At 38.2% G+C, this 16,873-nt stretch overlaps 1 protein-coding gene across 7 annotated transcripts in view; it reads left to right on the top strand.

Moving 5' to 3' along the window:
• The first annotated feature begins 6 nt into the window (after positions 1–6).
• Positions 7–16,873, top strand: part of sec31a (SEC31 homolog A, COPII coat complex component) — a 34,828-nt gene continuing 17,961 nt past the window's right edge. For all 7 annotated transcript variants that reach the window (XM_089126368.1, XM_039676126.2, XM_039676128.2 and 4 more), the window contains exons 1-16: positions 7–147; positions 660–739; positions 2,186–2,309; positions 3,557–3,755; positions 3,856–3,951; positions 6,713–6,853; positions 7,057–7,199; positions 8,097–8,196; positions 8,273–8,434; positions 8,525–8,677; positions 10,958–11,188; positions 11,264–11,338; positions 11,440–11,478; positions 14,137–14,317; positions 14,443–14,621; positions 15,764–15,890. In XM_089126368.1, coding sequence (XP_088982494.1) covers positions 661–739; positions 2,186–2,309; positions 3,557–3,755; positions 3,856–3,951; positions 6,713–6,853; positions 7,057–7,199; positions 8,097–8,196; positions 8,273–8,434; positions 8,525–8,677; positions 10,958–11,188; positions 11,264–11,338; positions 11,440–11,478; positions 14,137–14,317; positions 14,443–14,621; positions 15,764–15,890 — 2,029 coding nt within the window. In that variant the 5' untranslated portion in view covers positions 7–147; position 660. The remainder of the gene's footprint in view (positions 148–659; positions 740–2,185; positions 2,310–3,556; positions 3,756–3,855; positions 3,952–6,712; positions 6,854–7,056; positions 7,200–8,096; positions 8,197–8,272; positions 8,435–8,524; positions 8,678–10,957; positions 11,189–11,263; positions 11,339–11,439; positions 11,479–14,136; positions 14,318–14,442; positions 14,622–15,763; positions 15,891–16,873) is intronic.

Genomic DNA, 16,873 nt, shown 5'->3' with positions numbered 1-16,873 from the left:
CCATCTGCAGCCGGAGCCGGGGCAAATCCCTCAGAAAACACACAAACCCTCGGATATTATAAAGTTATTTTGCTAATTCACTGCGACGCTCGTGTTTGTGTGTGGATGCATCTGTGTGTTTGACCGCTGGAAGAACGAAAACAGAAGGTAAACACTTTTAAAACTCAAGAAAATCCTCTTGTAGACTGCTGCATTAGCCTCTCTGCTACATTATTATCTGTTTTAAATGGACATTACGTGTGTAGATTGCATGTTTCATTCAATACGATATGTCTGTTGTGATCTTGTCTCCTATTACGCTGACAGTGTTTATGAAACCCTAATTAAGCGTAATCATATTTAATTGGCCCATTGTGATGGGTACCTGATGTCTTAAGTTATTCAGCAGCATGATCTTATTAGATTTGTTGGCATTTCAATGTCCCAGCTGCTTTTGCACTTTTGCTTTTATAATATATCACGTGTTTATTGTCATAATAATTATTAATTTTTAATTGAATTATTTTTAGGAGATTGCTCCCATTGAGTGATACAGTCTACTAAACAGAACAAACCTTATTACCTTTCCTTACCTGGAAAATTTGGATGCCAACTGTAAATGGTGACATGTGTTAAAGTGATCGTAGCCTATAACATGTGTGTTGTTGTTTTAATGTTAGGATGAAGCTAAAAGAGATCAACCGAACCGCTATCCAGGCCTGGAGTCCCGCGCAGCAGCACCCCATCTACCTGGCAGCAGGTAACGGTGCCCGTTCCTCCACACAAGCCGTCAGACACGGGACAGCCGACCTGATGGGACATGTCACTGGCACCAGCTAAGCTGTGAAAGAGCAACACAACAGTCATTTATTTACACTTTCACAAAATGCTCGATAGATTAATTGTCCATTAACTGTAAAATATGATGATAAAATATGATTCATAACTACTACATAGTCATTATAGGAAAAATTGATCACAAATCAGTCTAAATGAATCATTAGTGAATTGATTCTGGATTTGATTTTGATTCTTAAAGATCCCAATATATTCAGGACTCAAAGCTAAGGATGTGTTATTATGGGCCGTTTAGATTCCTGCTAAAATTTTAATAAAAAAGTAAAAAATAAAATTGGGCTAGTTATTGTCTTCATTGTTTTTAACCCATAATGTTAATAAATAAGGTTGTGAAACTTAAAACTACTAGCCTAACTCATATACATTACAAAATATTGTTAAAAAAGGAGGAATCTGTCATTAAATAGAATGAAAGTACAAGTAATAGAACAACCATACAAATAAAATAAACAGTAACTCTAAGCGTAATTTTCAGATAGAGAAAATCAATAAATACATGTAAAATATCAGTGCATAGTCTTTACTAAATTATAAATTAAATATAGATTAATCCTTATTAAAGTTAGAAAAGTTATTCAGTCAAGATCAAGGTGAGATTTTGTACTGTTTGATTAACATTAAAGCAAAGATGGCAGCAGGTTTATTAGGCTGCTGTCACTTTAAGAGCTGCACTCATCCTATAGACCATTTCACAAGATGTAAACAACACTGGTCCAGAAGCACTTCCTGTTTCAGTTTTTTAACACTACATAAAAGCTGGGATAAAATACAACCAACAGAACATTTAAAACTGAATCAAAAATTTAAACAAACATCTTTAAGATGTTCTCTTTACATGTGAAATAAAGAAAACGGTTACAAACTGAAACAGGAAGTGCTTCTGGGCCAGTGTTGTTTACATCTTTTGAAATGGTCTATACATTGTTACACGTTCTCTTTCTCAACTGTTTATTTTCACTTAACTTAAGACATAACAGACTGTGTTTACTAGGATACTCGCTGAGTCCGGATGTGAGATGTGAACGAGAGCTCAGTTCTGAGAAGCAGCTTTCTAGATGTGTGTGCTCACAACTTCTCACACTGTTGAATTGAGTTCTCTTTCGTGTTTTCTTGTGCTTGAATATTTAAATTGGCGATGCTTAAAAGCACGTTGTGCAAATGTTAAATGCAGCCCTGTCCCGATCAGGTGGTATTAACGTTTCTTCCCGTTCCGAATAGTTCTTCTCATCAAGACCTGATAGTAATCACAAGGAACTGGAAAATACATGGAAAAGTCATTGGCCAAAACGTCTGGCCTGGGAACCCTGATTATGTGGTCTAATTAGTCTTCTTTATGATTAATTGTCAGGTACCTCTGCCCAGCAGCTCGATGCCACCTTCAGCACCACTGCGTCACTGGAGATCTTCGAACTGGATCTGACGGATCCCACTTTAGCCATGAAGTCATGTGGCTCTTTCTCCTCTCCACACAGGTACTGATATATGCTCGCATCGCGTGCTAATGATTTACTGAAACAGTGCTAACAGACACTGAATCACACACATGCTTTTATGTGATCCTTTAACAGTTCTCCAAAAATAGGCAATGATGACTTATTTTGTATGTCTTCGGAAGACTTGGAATAAATTTTTAATGTAAGCACACATCCCCATTTACTTCCATTTAGAAAGGAAATTTAATTTACTTTTTACGATTCTCCCATGGTTTAAAACGGACAAACTAAAAAAAACAACATGTAAATTACTAGAGGTTATGAAAATTGTTAATTGCTAGGTATAAAAAAAATGGTTTGCAATTTGCATGAATGATTCAATGACTCGCTCATTAATACTTCACTTGTTTCATTACTGGATGAATCAGCGTTTTGCAGATCTGAATGTTCGCTGTGATTGTACTTGTCAGGTTTAATAGACACCGGGAATCGCTGTCGTCATTAAGGAATGAGATCGAGCGGGTGTTTTATTCGAGATCACAATCTTTTAAGGTTTAATCGTGCAGCTCTACTTTCATTGTAAGGTGAAGAGCACCTTTGAGTTTCTGTGAATCACTTTTAGTTTTCCATGGAAACAAGAACATTATATAGGTTTAAAAAAGATGATGAGTAAAATGATAAACAGAAAAGAAAAAAAGCATTAAACTACCCCTTTAAGAAAACGTGTTAAAGTGTCCCTTATTATATTCTTTTTCAGATATAGTGTGTTTATAGCTGTTTTTGAATGTCAAAGGTCTGCAAAAAAAAAAAAAAAGGATTCTGAACTGTCTGAAAGGAGTCGTCTCTGTTTTCATCGTTATGTTTTTTTCTTTAGCTTTGTGTTATGTCAGAAATTTTTTTTATTAGATTGTCCTGGACTTAACGCAAGCAGAAGGCTCTTTTATGAAGTTACTTCTTTGAAGGACATATTTAATGAGATTATGCCTGAAAAGGTCCTGAAAATGTTAATTTAAAAAAAATATATTGCATAATATGACTTCTTGTTTATATTTGTTTTGTTTTTGTTGTATTTATATATGATGTTTGTATTTTTGTAAATGAATTTTTGCCATGAAAATAGCTCTGACTGCTGACATGGCATGAAATAAAATAATCTGAATCTGTGTTATGTCAGCGAGGGAATATCATTTATAAAAATTGATATAAACAATTTAATGTTGTAATTCCGAATAAAGTTGGTTGGTTGGTTTTGAAGCGCAGTAGTAACGCTTGTGTCCTGTCTCCAGATACCACAAGCTAGTGTGGGGTCCGCAGGGCATTGAAGACCAGGGGTTGCCATCAGGCGTTCTCATCGCTGGAGGGGAGAACGGCAACATCATCCTCTACGACGCCTCCAAAGTTATTGCTGGAGATAGTGAAGTGATCATTTCCCAGAGCGAGAAACATTCAGGGCCAGTGAGAGCCCTCGATGTCAACTCCTTTCAGGTAATGACCCTAACCAAGGCTGGTTTGTACAAGAATAATGATTTGTCCATGACTGTAAGTGATGTTTTGATGATTAGTGTACATGTTTTCTTCTCTTCAGCCAAACCTTGTGGCCTCTGGGGGAAACGAGTCCGAAATCTACATTTGGGATTTGAACAACTTCAGCTCCCCAATGACGCCAGGACCCAAAACACAGGTACAGATCTTATGTGCAAATGCGTTACGTTTTATTGTGTCTTTAAGAATGTCATCTGATCATGTTTTTATCACTGACGATGTGTCCGAGTTGCACCATTGGGTGTTTCAGAAATGAAAACAAGTCTTTAGTTCACTGGTTAAACAACTTCTTTTGAACTAATTCAACTGGTCCACTAACCAGAGTTCCCATGTCTTGATGGTCAAGATATATGAGGAAGCCTTGTTTTAAAAATTGACGTCTAGATCTGGAATAAATTAATGGAATCTTAAAATGCCATGGCCATTTTTATATCGAATATATACAGGTCTAAAATTCTTTATCGGGTAGCAATTGTGAGTAAAATATATTTAGAGGGCCTTATCCAGCAAATCACCAACAACTGGAAAAGTCTCACAAATTCATTAGTTAAAAAATGTGGAACATTCAGCTCTTAAAACATCTGGATTCTTTCTAAATTGAATCAGTTTACTTAAGTTACTGTAATCTATGGACTCTAGAACATAAACACTGATTGATGTTTATGGTAGCGAAAATAAAGCAAATCACCTTTTGAAAGAAACTTACTTGACCCTTCAAATATTGATTACATTGTTATACCAGAATATGCAACAGGCGACTGTTAAAAAACGTGTGGCTTCGAATCATTCATTCAAGAGATTTGTTTAAAAACGCTGATTCATCCAGTAATGAAACAAACAAAGTATTTGTGCGAGTAGTTCTTTCAAATAATTGTTATTCATTCAAACTGGTAGTTTGTAACTTTAGTTGAACTGTGGGCGAATCCTGGTCTGAGAATCCTAAAAAAAAAGTATTCTCAATTTACAATGGACTAGTTTCTGTAAATCAGATGATTCCTGGACCTAGTGATGTACGTTACAGCGTTACAGCCTTTTAATATTATTGTGCACAATGAAGGCCCTTGGAAATAAAAGGCTGAGAAACACTGGGTTACAGGACTGAATCAAATCTCTCTTCTAAGCAATCAGATATGTGCCTAGTGGATGAAACAACTGTCACAAGAATAATAATAAAAAGGAAGCCTACATACAGTATATCGGTAACACTTTATTGTGATGGCCCCTTTTGAACAGTCTGTTGACAATTACCCCTTTTCCACGAAAAAAAGAACTGGTTCGGAGTTGGTTCAACTTGCGAACCGCTTCAGAACCTGTTTGTTTTTCCACTGACTAGAGCGCCCAGGGAACGATGTCGTTACGTCACTGTGTACGTCGCCATACGTTTTAGTTAGAAACGCTTGCAAGTAACATTACTTTGGGATTATCTCTAACTCGTGTACCAAGAAGGTTTTAAAAACAATTGAAATATGTAAATCTTTTCGTTTGATATGTAATCTTTTCTGATAAGTTATGTACCCCTGTAATTGTGTCTTTTTTTTCTTTCCATTTATTTGTTCTATATTGTGACTGTTTTCTTCTTTGCTTATAATGTCTTCAATTAAAAAAATACAAAAATAGAAACGATTGCGTTAACTTCAAGCATAACAATTACAAAGGTGGACTCACTCCATCGTGTTTCTGCGAATGTTTCTCCTGGATTTGCGATCCTTTATTATGGTCAGAAAAGATGTTTAGAACACATCTCAACCCGCCCCAGCCCCCGACGTAAGCATGACTTGGTAAAAGAACGGTTCTAGTCCAGCAAAAGGTTGGTGCCGCTTTGGAACCAGTTCTCCTGGCCGAGAACCAGTTCTTTAGCCGTCAAAACACAAAGAACTGGTTCGCGCGCAGGCACCGGCTCTGAACCGGCTCTCAAAATGCTTTAGTGGAAAAGGGGCTTATTAGTAACTTTGCAACTAAATTTCAGCAAACTCTCATTAGAGTATTAGTAAACGGTCTGCTTAATATCCGCTAAGTCTTTATTTTGATGTTCCTCAACAGACATTATACTGACTATAAGTTACCTTGCAACTATTAAAGTCCCCGTGAAATCAAAATTGAACCTATTTACTTTGTTAGCGCATATTACTAGTCTTGTGGTGAACAATTAATCCGTGCAAGTGAATATATATTAAAAAAAAATGTTTTATCTTAGTAATCTTTAATCAAAATCTGAAAAGTTACTTCCGGTCTGGAACGGTTTCTTTTTCTGATGACGTAGGTTTCACAGTTTGGGTGGGGAAACGCTTAACCACTCCCCTCAAACCGTTAGTTTGCTATGAGCGAGCGATGAAGAGGAGGAGCGCCTGCCCTCTGTTCAATATTCCGTTTCACTTGGAAATACGTCACAGCACTGGAGAAAAATCGTTTGCAACTTCTGGTTCACGGGGACTTTAAGAATGAGGAGTTGACGTCATTTTACAGAACCCCTCCCCTCTCCGCCATGTTGGTAGGATTCCCACGTCAAAAAAGTATTGTTTACGTGTGTTTTTAGCTCGGTAGTAGAGGAGTTTCTCGCAATACCGCACTGTTTGACCATGGCTGGAAGTAATTGCTGCGTTAAGAACTTATATTGGGAACTTATATTTATATATATTGGGGTTATAGAAATGGACACAGCAGGGAGTGTCTGACCTGACAAGGAGACGCGGATTGCTGGGTTTGCTGATGCCTTTAGTACGTCACGATTTTAAAATTTTGCTACCGAAATTGGTACTTTCTGACAACTCTAGTCAACAGAATGTGTTAAAGGAACCATCAAAATAAAGTGAAACCCATATATCTAGGGATGGAAACTTCATAGAGGCTTGTGCTGGACTGGTTTGCCCTTTCCAGTTTGACTGTGGTGTTTGTTCCCCCAGCCCCTGGAGGACATCAGCTGTGTGGCGTGGAACAAGCAGGTTCAGCACATCCTAGCCTCGGCCAGTCCCAGCGGGAAAGCTTCGGTCTGGGACCTGAGAAAGAACGACCTGATCATCAAAGTCAGCGACCACAGCAACCGGGTTTGTGCCTTTGCCTTGATTTGACTAATAACGGTGAACTTGCATTAATAACACCTAATAACTTGTGTGTACTTCACTAATGACAAAGTAACATGTTACGACTGTGGTACTTCTATAGTATTTCTTTGTCACTGTAACTGTTATCGTCTGAGACGTGTTTGTGTTCCTGCAGTGATGTGTGTGTTGTGTGTGTTGTGGTTCAGATGCACTGCTCTGGCCTGTCCTGGAACCCAGAGGTGGCCACTCAGCTGGTTCTGGCCTCTGAGGACGACCGGATGCCCGTCATACAAATGTGGGACCTGCGCTTTGCCACCTCGCCTCTCAAAGTGCTGGAGAACCACACAAGGTAGATGTAAACCAATACTGACCTAAAATCTTTTCATATTCTGTCAGTTCACAGCAGAAATGACATTTTTCATGAAGGCGTGATATGTGCCACCTTAAGTTGATTTCCTGGGGCAATTTTATCTTTATAAGGGCATTGTTTTAACCTTATTAGATTTATGCATAATCTGTTATGTAAAATTCTTACATTTAATCAATTAATTAGAACGAGACACTTTAGGCTTTTACCAATCAAAATCTATTTTTGCACTGCAAAAGTTGCATAGAAACTGCATCTAAAGCAGAATTTAGATGTATTTATTGTGTAAATACTCAATTTAATATAATACTTTAAATATTAAACTAAAACCTCCTTCAAATGGTGGCATGTCATTTGTCTTAAGTATTGAGTTAGTGACCAATTAGTTTAAACAACTCATTCAAGAAGCAACTGTCTTTATGAATGGGTCATTGAGTCATTGAATATTCAGGAACGGAGCGCAACAGTTCTGCTCTGGCTTTGTTTGGGACCAGAGTTGCAAATTGCGCGACTATGTTACTAGATTAGCGACTTTTCAGACCCCTGTTGCAATTTTTTTTTTTTAAAGTGACTGGCGACAAAGCCAACATTTTTAGATTGCTGGATAACATGCAGTCAGTCACTATATCATACTCTTTCCGTTATTTGACAAAAAAATTAAGTAAATGATAACAGCTTTATTGGACATTTGGCTGTATATTACATTATAATAACAATATTTAAGCATGGATTAGGAGAGAAAATGGTTGTAAACTGCCAACATTACGCCATCCAGCATCTTAGCTGTTTTTCATTAGAAATAGTTTTTTTATTAATTTAAAAAATAGTTGGCGATACACACCACACACCCCTAACCCTTATGTGTGTGTGCGCTTTCAGAGGTATCTTGTCCATAGCGTGGAGTGTAGCAGATCCAGAGCTGCTCCTGAGCTGTGGGAAAGATAACCGGATCCTGTGCTGGAACCCCAACACGGCTGAGGTGAGACCTGAAGAACACCGTGGCCCCGCCAACACTGAGAGCGGTATGACGTGCATGTCCTCCTGTCTCCTGTCAGGTCCTGTACGAGCTGCCCACCAGTGCGCAGTGGTGTTTCGACATCCAGTGGTGCCCGAGGAACCCAGCTGTGCTCTCCGCCGCCGCCTTCGATGGCCACATCAGCATCTACTCCATTATGGGCGGAAGCAATGATGCTGCCAATCATTTACAGGCTGATCAGGTACAACTGAACTCTGAATACACACATTCTCATAAGATGCATGGACGTTGATGATCTCACCGTTGCTCCTGATGTCCTTTGGGTCAATAGTTAAGTAGCTCGTTTGGAAATATGGATCCCTTTGGTACGGGGAAGACGCTGCCGCCCCTCCAGCTGCCTCAGCCCCCCTCCTCCCAGAGCACCATCACTCCTCTGAAGAAACCACCCAAGTGGATCCGGAGACCCGTCGGAGCATCTTTTGCTGTGAGTGGCCACAGATCTATCATGATGGGATTTCACACCGGACGATCCTTTTCATAGTTCCTAGAACTATTGCTGGAAGTAAGCAGATTTTGGCGTGTTCGCACCGCAGGAACTAGGAACGATTTTAGTTCTAGGAACACCTTTTGGAGGAACTAATTTATCTCCTACTTCAGAGTCGGCTCTAAACCTCTAAAAGTTGTAGAAAGAACAGTGACATTAGTGACGCTGATTGGCCGAAATACCAACAAAACACCAGTACTACCCGCCATTTAAAAAAAAAAAAGCTGTCTAAACACACAGATTATTGCCTATATATATTTACTCCATAAACTAACTCTAATGTATATGTAAAATATTGATAGATGGACCTCTTAACCTTTAAGGCCCGTACACACCGGGATGAATATCAGCGCGCGTTATTCGTCAGCGTTTTTCAACGCGTTTTTTGTCTTCACACCCAAGTGTTTTTCGCTGACGATCAGCCGAGTGAACATACAAATTCATTCCCTGACATTAGATGGCGCTTAATGTAAAACAGAAATAATAATAGAATACTGTACTAGGGTGATCATATTCATGTCTCAATGTTTTATTATGACAGATTAAAAAAGTAATGAATGAAATAATGATAGAAATAATGTCTTCTGTATTAGAAAAATAAATATATAAATAATAAATAACTAAAAGAAATGCCTCCAAATTTAACAAAAAATAGCTCTCACAAACGTACAAAAACAAACTAACAAAATCTATTTATATCTTTAGTTTTCATCCTCTTTATCTTGTTTTTCTTCCTCGTCCACCTTGTTTGCCCATTTTGCTGTAGAACTGATCTTTCCCAGCAGTTTTTTTTGAAAACCAGGACATTTTCATCACTTAAAAACAGCCAGGACAGGACGTGGAAACAGGACATGTGTAACGCAAAGTTGAGATGTTGCCCAGAGATAAAAACATAGCCATTGTCGGATGAACAGATGCACGAGAGACGAGAGTTGTCGTATTTCCCCGCGTTTAATAAAACCACTCAAACTTCACACTCGTCCTCATACATGGGGATCGAGCGAGAAAAAAAAACACAAACAAACATCTGGTCACAATAGAAAAATAAAATAAAAGAAAGAATACAAAGAGTCGGCAGAGCGGTTATCTCCTCTCCTCGCTTGTCAAAATCTAACTGACACTACGCACACTATGCGCATCTCAACTCAGATTTCTATAAAAGCACAAAGTGACCGTTACACATGTCCCATGAAAACAGGACTGTTGGTCACCCTTCTATACTTTTTTTTTTACAGAAATACTAATATAAATATTATCATAGCCCTTTATGCTCCAACATTCGTCGTGCCCATAGGTATCTTGCCCTGTAGGCTATCTTCTTCACCGTATGTGTGCTCGTCAAGACCGGTTTTGTGTTTGAGCGCCCCCAAGTTGTGTTTTACTGTAACTTCAGAAGTACCAGACACGTGATCTCGTTGGTCGGATAGTTTTTGACGCGGCGCGTCAAACCAAAAAAATGCGTGTTATCTATACGTATTTTGAGCTATGCGTGTATGTACACACCATTAAATGTCCGAGCGAAATGAAGCAAAATGTAGATCTACATCTGGGGAGCGATATTTTTTTTTCCTAGGATGGTAGGGGAAGACTCATAAATGCTATTAACCCCAGTGACGGGTAGGTTTAGGGATGGGGTTGGGGTAGCTCATATATTTATGTATACAGTATTGTAACGTTAAGTCAACGGCGTTCATAAACACGCTGAAAAGCGATTATGCGTGTTGATAGCACGGCAAAAATGGAAATACGAATTGGCGTGTCATACACACGCCATTTCATGAGATCAGTCTGTGACATCAACCACACGGCATACGCTAATGCCTTTTCATATACTATTTTTCTATGTATAACAGATCGTAGACTAATTAACACAGAGAATGCAAGCGCTGTGAGCTCAAGCTCTCGCGTTCTCAGCGCCGTCAAAATTAGTCACAACAACGAGCTGTTACTGGCTACTGCTACTGGCTCAGACTATTTCAGTTCCCTCAAAATAACAACGTGCCAACAATGCGCCCGAACACACCTGGTTTCAGACCAGCAGCCCATGGGCGCACAAATGGGTGTAAATGCATGCTATTTAAACAACGTGATGTGGGACGTGAAAATGATAACTGCGTCAGGCTGAAACTAGCAAAACACACTTGCGTCGCACCTGGCACTGCATTGCACCAGATAACCTTGTGTCCTTGTTTTAAATCAGCTTTGTCTTTTTGTGAACAGTTTGGTGGCAAACTAGTCACTTTGGACAACATCAAGCCGCCGGCCCATCAGCCCCAGCAGACTTCTGCCCATGTCGTGCATGTCAGTCAGGTTGTGACAGAAACCGATTTCTTGGATCGATCAAACCAACTTCAGGCGACGCTCACCGCAGGAAACTTCCTTGAGTACTGCCAAACCAAGATCGAAGCTGCTCAGAATGAATTTGAGAAGACCATTTGGTCTTTTTTGAAGGTAGGTCACTTGAATACTTACAAGAACAGCAGGCTTGTGTTCATCAAGGTGTAACCAATAGATTCATGTTCTCAGGTAAACTTTGAAGAAGATGCACGTGGCAAATATTTGGAGCTTTTGGGATACAAGAAGGAAGAGCTCAGCCTAAAGGTATTGGTTTAAAAAAAGTATGGTTTGTAGTGTGAATATCTGAATGTGCTTCTTCGGGCCTCAAAGTGTAGGATTTGATTAGATTTGCTTGTGGTTTTCAGATTGCATCAGCATTAGAAGGACACTCCAAATCTGATGTGGTGAGTGCACCAGCTGTGTTTTACAAGTCCTTTTTCTATTTCCCACAAGTCGTTCATTCAGCCTCTGGGTTCAAGTTCACCATGTTTGACTTCATAATGAGTTTTTTGAGAACAAAGAAGGTACATTTTATTTAATTATATAAAACAAGATAGTAACACAAACCTTTTTCACCATGAGCTTCTCTCTTAGGATGGGGAAGTGAAAAAATGATTTGGAAAAGAAACTTGCACAGTAAAAATATTCAGCAGCTCAAGCAACTCTTTTTCTATAAACCAAACAAAATGGAAAATACACTGAGCCAAAACATTATGACCAGTCACAGGGGAAGTGAATATCGGTGATCATCTCCTAACAAGGCCACATAGTAAAGGGATAGTTCACTTTTAAATTATTTTTTGATATGTTTTAGCTTACCTCAAGGGCATCCAAGATGTAGGTGTCTTTGTTTCCACAGTATTTTCAATTTTGACATTTTTCAGTCAAACCGTTGTTGTCTATCAGTCATACACTGGAGGCTAAGGGGGTCCACCAAAAAGCATGCACAGAGAAGTCAAAATTAAACATGATTTAATGACTCGTAAATGTAAGTACACATTGATGGCCTAAGACACGAAACGGTTTTTGTGAGAAAACGAACAGTATTTATATCGTTTTTACCTCTTGTAATCACAGTCACGTCTAAGTGATCTGAATCAGTTGTGCAATGTCCAACTGAACCGAACTGAATCAGTTCAATGTTACGCCGGAAGTGATCGCTTGCGTGTGACGTCACTCAATATTTACACGGAGATTTCGGAAGTTTTACCTTTTACTAAACATTTTTAGATATACCGAAATCGTCTTCCATTGCGGTTTCCCGTATATATCTAAATGTTTAGTGAAAGTTAAAACTTCCGAAATCTCTGTATAAACAAAGAGTGACGTAGGCGATCACTTCCCGTGCATGCGCAGACCGAAGCCACCGTGCCGTCAGATCATTTTGTCATGGCTATGATTACAAGAGGTAAAAACGATATAAATACTGTTCGTTTTCTCACACAAACCGCTCGTTTCGTGTCTTAGGCCATCAATGTGTACTTACATTTACGAGTCATTAAATCATGTTTAATTTTGACTTCTCTGTGCATAATTTTTGGTGGACCCCCTTCGCCTCCAGTGTATGACTGATAGACAACAACAGTTTGACTGAAAAATGTCAAAATTGAAAATACTGTGGAAACAAAGACACCTAGATCTTGGATGCCCTTGAGGTAAGCTAAAACATATCAAAAATTAATTTCAAAGTGAACTATCCCTTTAAGGTCTGGGTAGATAAGGCTACGTCTACATTAATCCAGACATTAGAAAAACAGCTTTTTCATTTCAAATTCACCTTGTCGCAGGACAGCAAATGCGAGTACATTTTCTGTCATCTTTGCCGGACTATGATATGAAGAGTGTGTGCAAAGTAACATATTTTAGCAACCGTGTAAAAAGTGAATAGCACATAACAGGCAAAATGCCGGTATAATATCTATGGGTCCAATATTTTAATTCATGCATTTGGCAGACGCTTTTATCCAAAGCGACTTGCATTGCATTTCAAGGTACACATTTACATTCATATCTGTTCTTGCTTTCCCTGGGAATCGAACCCATGACCTTGGCATTGGAAGCGGCAATAATATGCATCACGCCTAAACTTACGTCATCGTTTTTAAATATCTCAGATTTCACAGTCCACACAACAGCGAGAAAGTGGTGTTTTCAAATGCAGCCTCACTGTGTCCGGAAGATCAGAGTAGAGAGAAAAGGATATGTTTAGATTCAGGCCTTAGATTCAGTTCTCATGATCTACTTGTTAATATCCATAATTATAATGTGATTAAGCTCATGAAAGCAGAATACATATGAAGTACTGCAGGTTCACGTATGCTTTAATTTATTTTCTTCGACTCTGACCAATGGTTTTGACTACGGACGTCATGCATTTTGTTAATGGTTTTTAACACCAGAATGGAGACGTTTTTAGCCGTGTCTCGGACAAAATAACGGAAAATGGTTATGAAAATTTCACAAACAAAAGCAGCAGCAAGCAGGCCTATTTGAATTGAACATTTTTGTGTTGTAGGTTGGGATACATGTGAATAGTGATGTAAACGTGGTAAAGCGACCATGTTTTTGGGAGATAATCCAAAAATTGCATGTAAATAGGATTGAAAGTGGTTTGTTTGCTTTCCTCACTCTGATTATTGGTGTTATGTAGCCATTGTTTTCAGTTTTCAAGTAGGCATTGGTTTCATTGTTGGTTCATTTGGCTTATTTGTTTAATTTTTGTTTCAGAATGTTTAGATTTATTTGTAATGTCAAGTGGTCAAAATGAATCAGGAAGAGGACGCCATGCTAATGTTGTTGTTTGTATCTGGAACACATTCACTGTTAACTATGACTTGCCTTAATAAACTCCTAATTACTGCTTATTAATAGTTAGTAAGGTGGTTGCTAAGTTTAGGTATTGGGTGGATTAAGGGATGTAGAATATGGTCATGGAATTAATTTGTGCTTTATAACTACTAATAGACAGACAAATTCCTAGTAATATGCATGATAATAAGCAACTAGTTCATAGTAAGAATTGAACACTAAAATAAAGTGTTGCCTATGTTTTTCTAATCCAGGTTGAAGAGAAAAGCCCTGTCGAGATCGAGGAAGAAGCAGAACCTCCTGTCACAGAGACGCCTGACCTAGATGAGATTCCCGTTGACGATAATGATGAAGAGCCTGTTGTTGAGGAAACATCCAACATAGACGTTACTCCAGCTCCAACCTCCGAGGCCATTAACCTCAAAGTTAGCCAGGGCAAGTGTCTTTAAGAACCGCCCCCCCCCCCTAATATAACAATAGTTGATTGATCAAATAACACTAGGAGTCAAATCCTACTGAGGGAAGTTGAGTTTTTACTTCTCATGCTTGCTGTGTTTCAGATATCGACGGGCTGATCACACAAGCCCTGCTCACTGGGGATTACGAAGCTGCTGTTAATCTCTGTCTCCATGACAGTCGAATGGCCGACGGCATCATCCTGGCTATCGCTGGCGGTCCTGAGCTTCTGGAGAAGACTCAGAGGAAATACTTTACCAAAACACAGAGCAAGATCTCTAAGGTGAGGTGCTGGGGCTGGGCACGGACACATTTGATTCGCTTTCGATTCACAAGCAGTCGATCGTGATTAGTTGGGACCTATCAGATACAATACATGGCAAATTTCCTCAAAAAAAAAAAAAATACTTAATATACTTTCAACTAATGCTTAAAACTATACAGGGAATCCCAGTTGGTGCAGTACTATAGCATTAAGGGTTAGAATTAAATTATTTTTAGACTACTTACATTTAAATTATACATAAGGATGTTTTCGTGCATTATAATAATTTAAAAAAATGTAATGACATAATTATGTTTCTTATTTATTTTTATTTATTTATTTGACAGGGACAGTGCACATTAATTAGCATTACTGCTAATGTACCAGAATTAGCCAAAAGGCTATTTTTCATCTGTTGTCCCTGGACAGATGTTAATATTGTCTACCTTAAAAAGAAACAGATGTTAAAACTTCACAAGGAAAATACAAAATATAAAACAATAAAACAATATAAATCGCTAAATTCTTCTCATTTGTTTTTATAAATATATAAACATTGAAATCTTGGCTGTCGTAACATGGATTTATTTAAACTTATATTGGAGAACCGGTTGAGTAAATGCTCTTCTCTAGAATTTTTCTAGCTACAAGCCTTGGACATTAAATGTTTTTTTTTCTGAGGTAAATATAACATTATGTGACATTGTTTACAAGCTGTTTTATTGACATCTTTGAGCAGTTGAAACACCTCAATGCTTTGTTCATTCATCAACTGAAAACAGCATGGGCTGAAATATTGATTCTTGGCATTTAAGAACCAATATTGGTTCAAAATGAGAATTGATTTAAATAAACAAAACATATATGTATTTTTAACTCAGTCCCCAATACTGTTCTACAGTACTAGTTATAGGAGTTATGAATCCTTCTCATTTTTTTTTTGTTATTTGGACCAGACCAAGAACCAGTCCCATGATGTTTCCTTTTTATAATTACCAGAATTAATACAATATTTATACAGACTTTCAAAACATCGAATAACATGTCAATAATTACACTTTCACTTCAGCCTATCAGATGTGTTCTGAATATTTAATATTGTACTGAAATGCACATCTTGACATTTACCATATTAATGTTGGGTCTCAATGTTATTTTAGCTCATTAGTGCCGTGGTGACGAAGGACTGGTCGGACATTTTGGAGACATGTGACCTCCAGAACTGGAAGGAGGCTTTGGCTGCAGTGATGACGTACGCCAAGCCAGACGAGTTCTCCTCTCTGTGTGGTGAGTCTGCTGTCTTTTACATTGTTTCACACGTTTACATTACAGTTCGACAGCATTAGACATAATGATTGATGGTTTGATAAGGTCAAGCGTTATTTAATGAACTGGTGCTAATGTTAGGGAACTACATGGCTATCTAGCAGGCCAATAACATATTATATCCTGTTGAGTAAAGGAGGGTTCACACTGTACGATTTTGGCCACGATTTAGATGTCTGAGTCCTAAAAGATTCCTCGAATCCTTGGTCAAAATCTGAAGTCTTTGATTACTGGTTTGAGATATTTGCCGACTGACGACCGCTGCTATCAGATCTTACCTGTGTGTCTTCTACCACAACCGCCAAATCAAATACCAATAGGAACGCAGAACCTGATGTTAGTGTATTAGTGTGAAAAAAAACAAACCACCACTTGCTCCACACACACACATCTTCGGATTTTTTCCAGTTTTCTTTTCAAGAGAAGCCATGAACAAAATGAACGCTTTTGATTTTTATTTTTCTTTGCTAACCACCGTTTCTATCCTGATCACGACACTGAAGGAGTCACGGATTGCTGATGTAAATATCTGGACGGGTCTTGACTGCCGTACAGTCTGACATTAACAGGGTTGGGAATCGGATACTTCAGTTTAGGAATCTGTAACTATATTTGTAATGTATATTTTATTTACAAAGTTTAGTGTTATTTTACATTTGATTACAGTTTCTGTACCCGATATCTGAAAATCTTAAAACACTGATTATATCAATCGTAACTTTTGTAGAATTATTTGCGATTGTTAATTTGTTTTTGTTCTTTTTTTTAATTACTGAGTGTTTACTCGTCTTTAATAATGCTTGAATTAGTTAGGCTGGTTGTTTTTGCTGGGGTTTTCAATTCCTTGTGTTGGTGTTGTTAGCCTATTGATTTTTGTTCATGATATTCAGCCACAACAAAATGTTTTGCAATAAGCCTTAGAATAAAAATTTAATGAAGAAGAA

This window comes from Pimephales promelas, chromosome 23, assembly GCF_988280905.1.
Source record: "Pimephales promelas chromosome 23, fPimPro1.hap1.1, whole genome shotgun sequence".
Lineage (NCBI taxonomy): Eukaryota > Metazoa > Chordata > Actinopteri > Cypriniformes > Leuciscidae > Pimephales > Pimephales promelas.
Note: the sequence above shows the minus strand (reverse complement) of the source record. Positions and strands in the feature narration are given on the sequence as shown.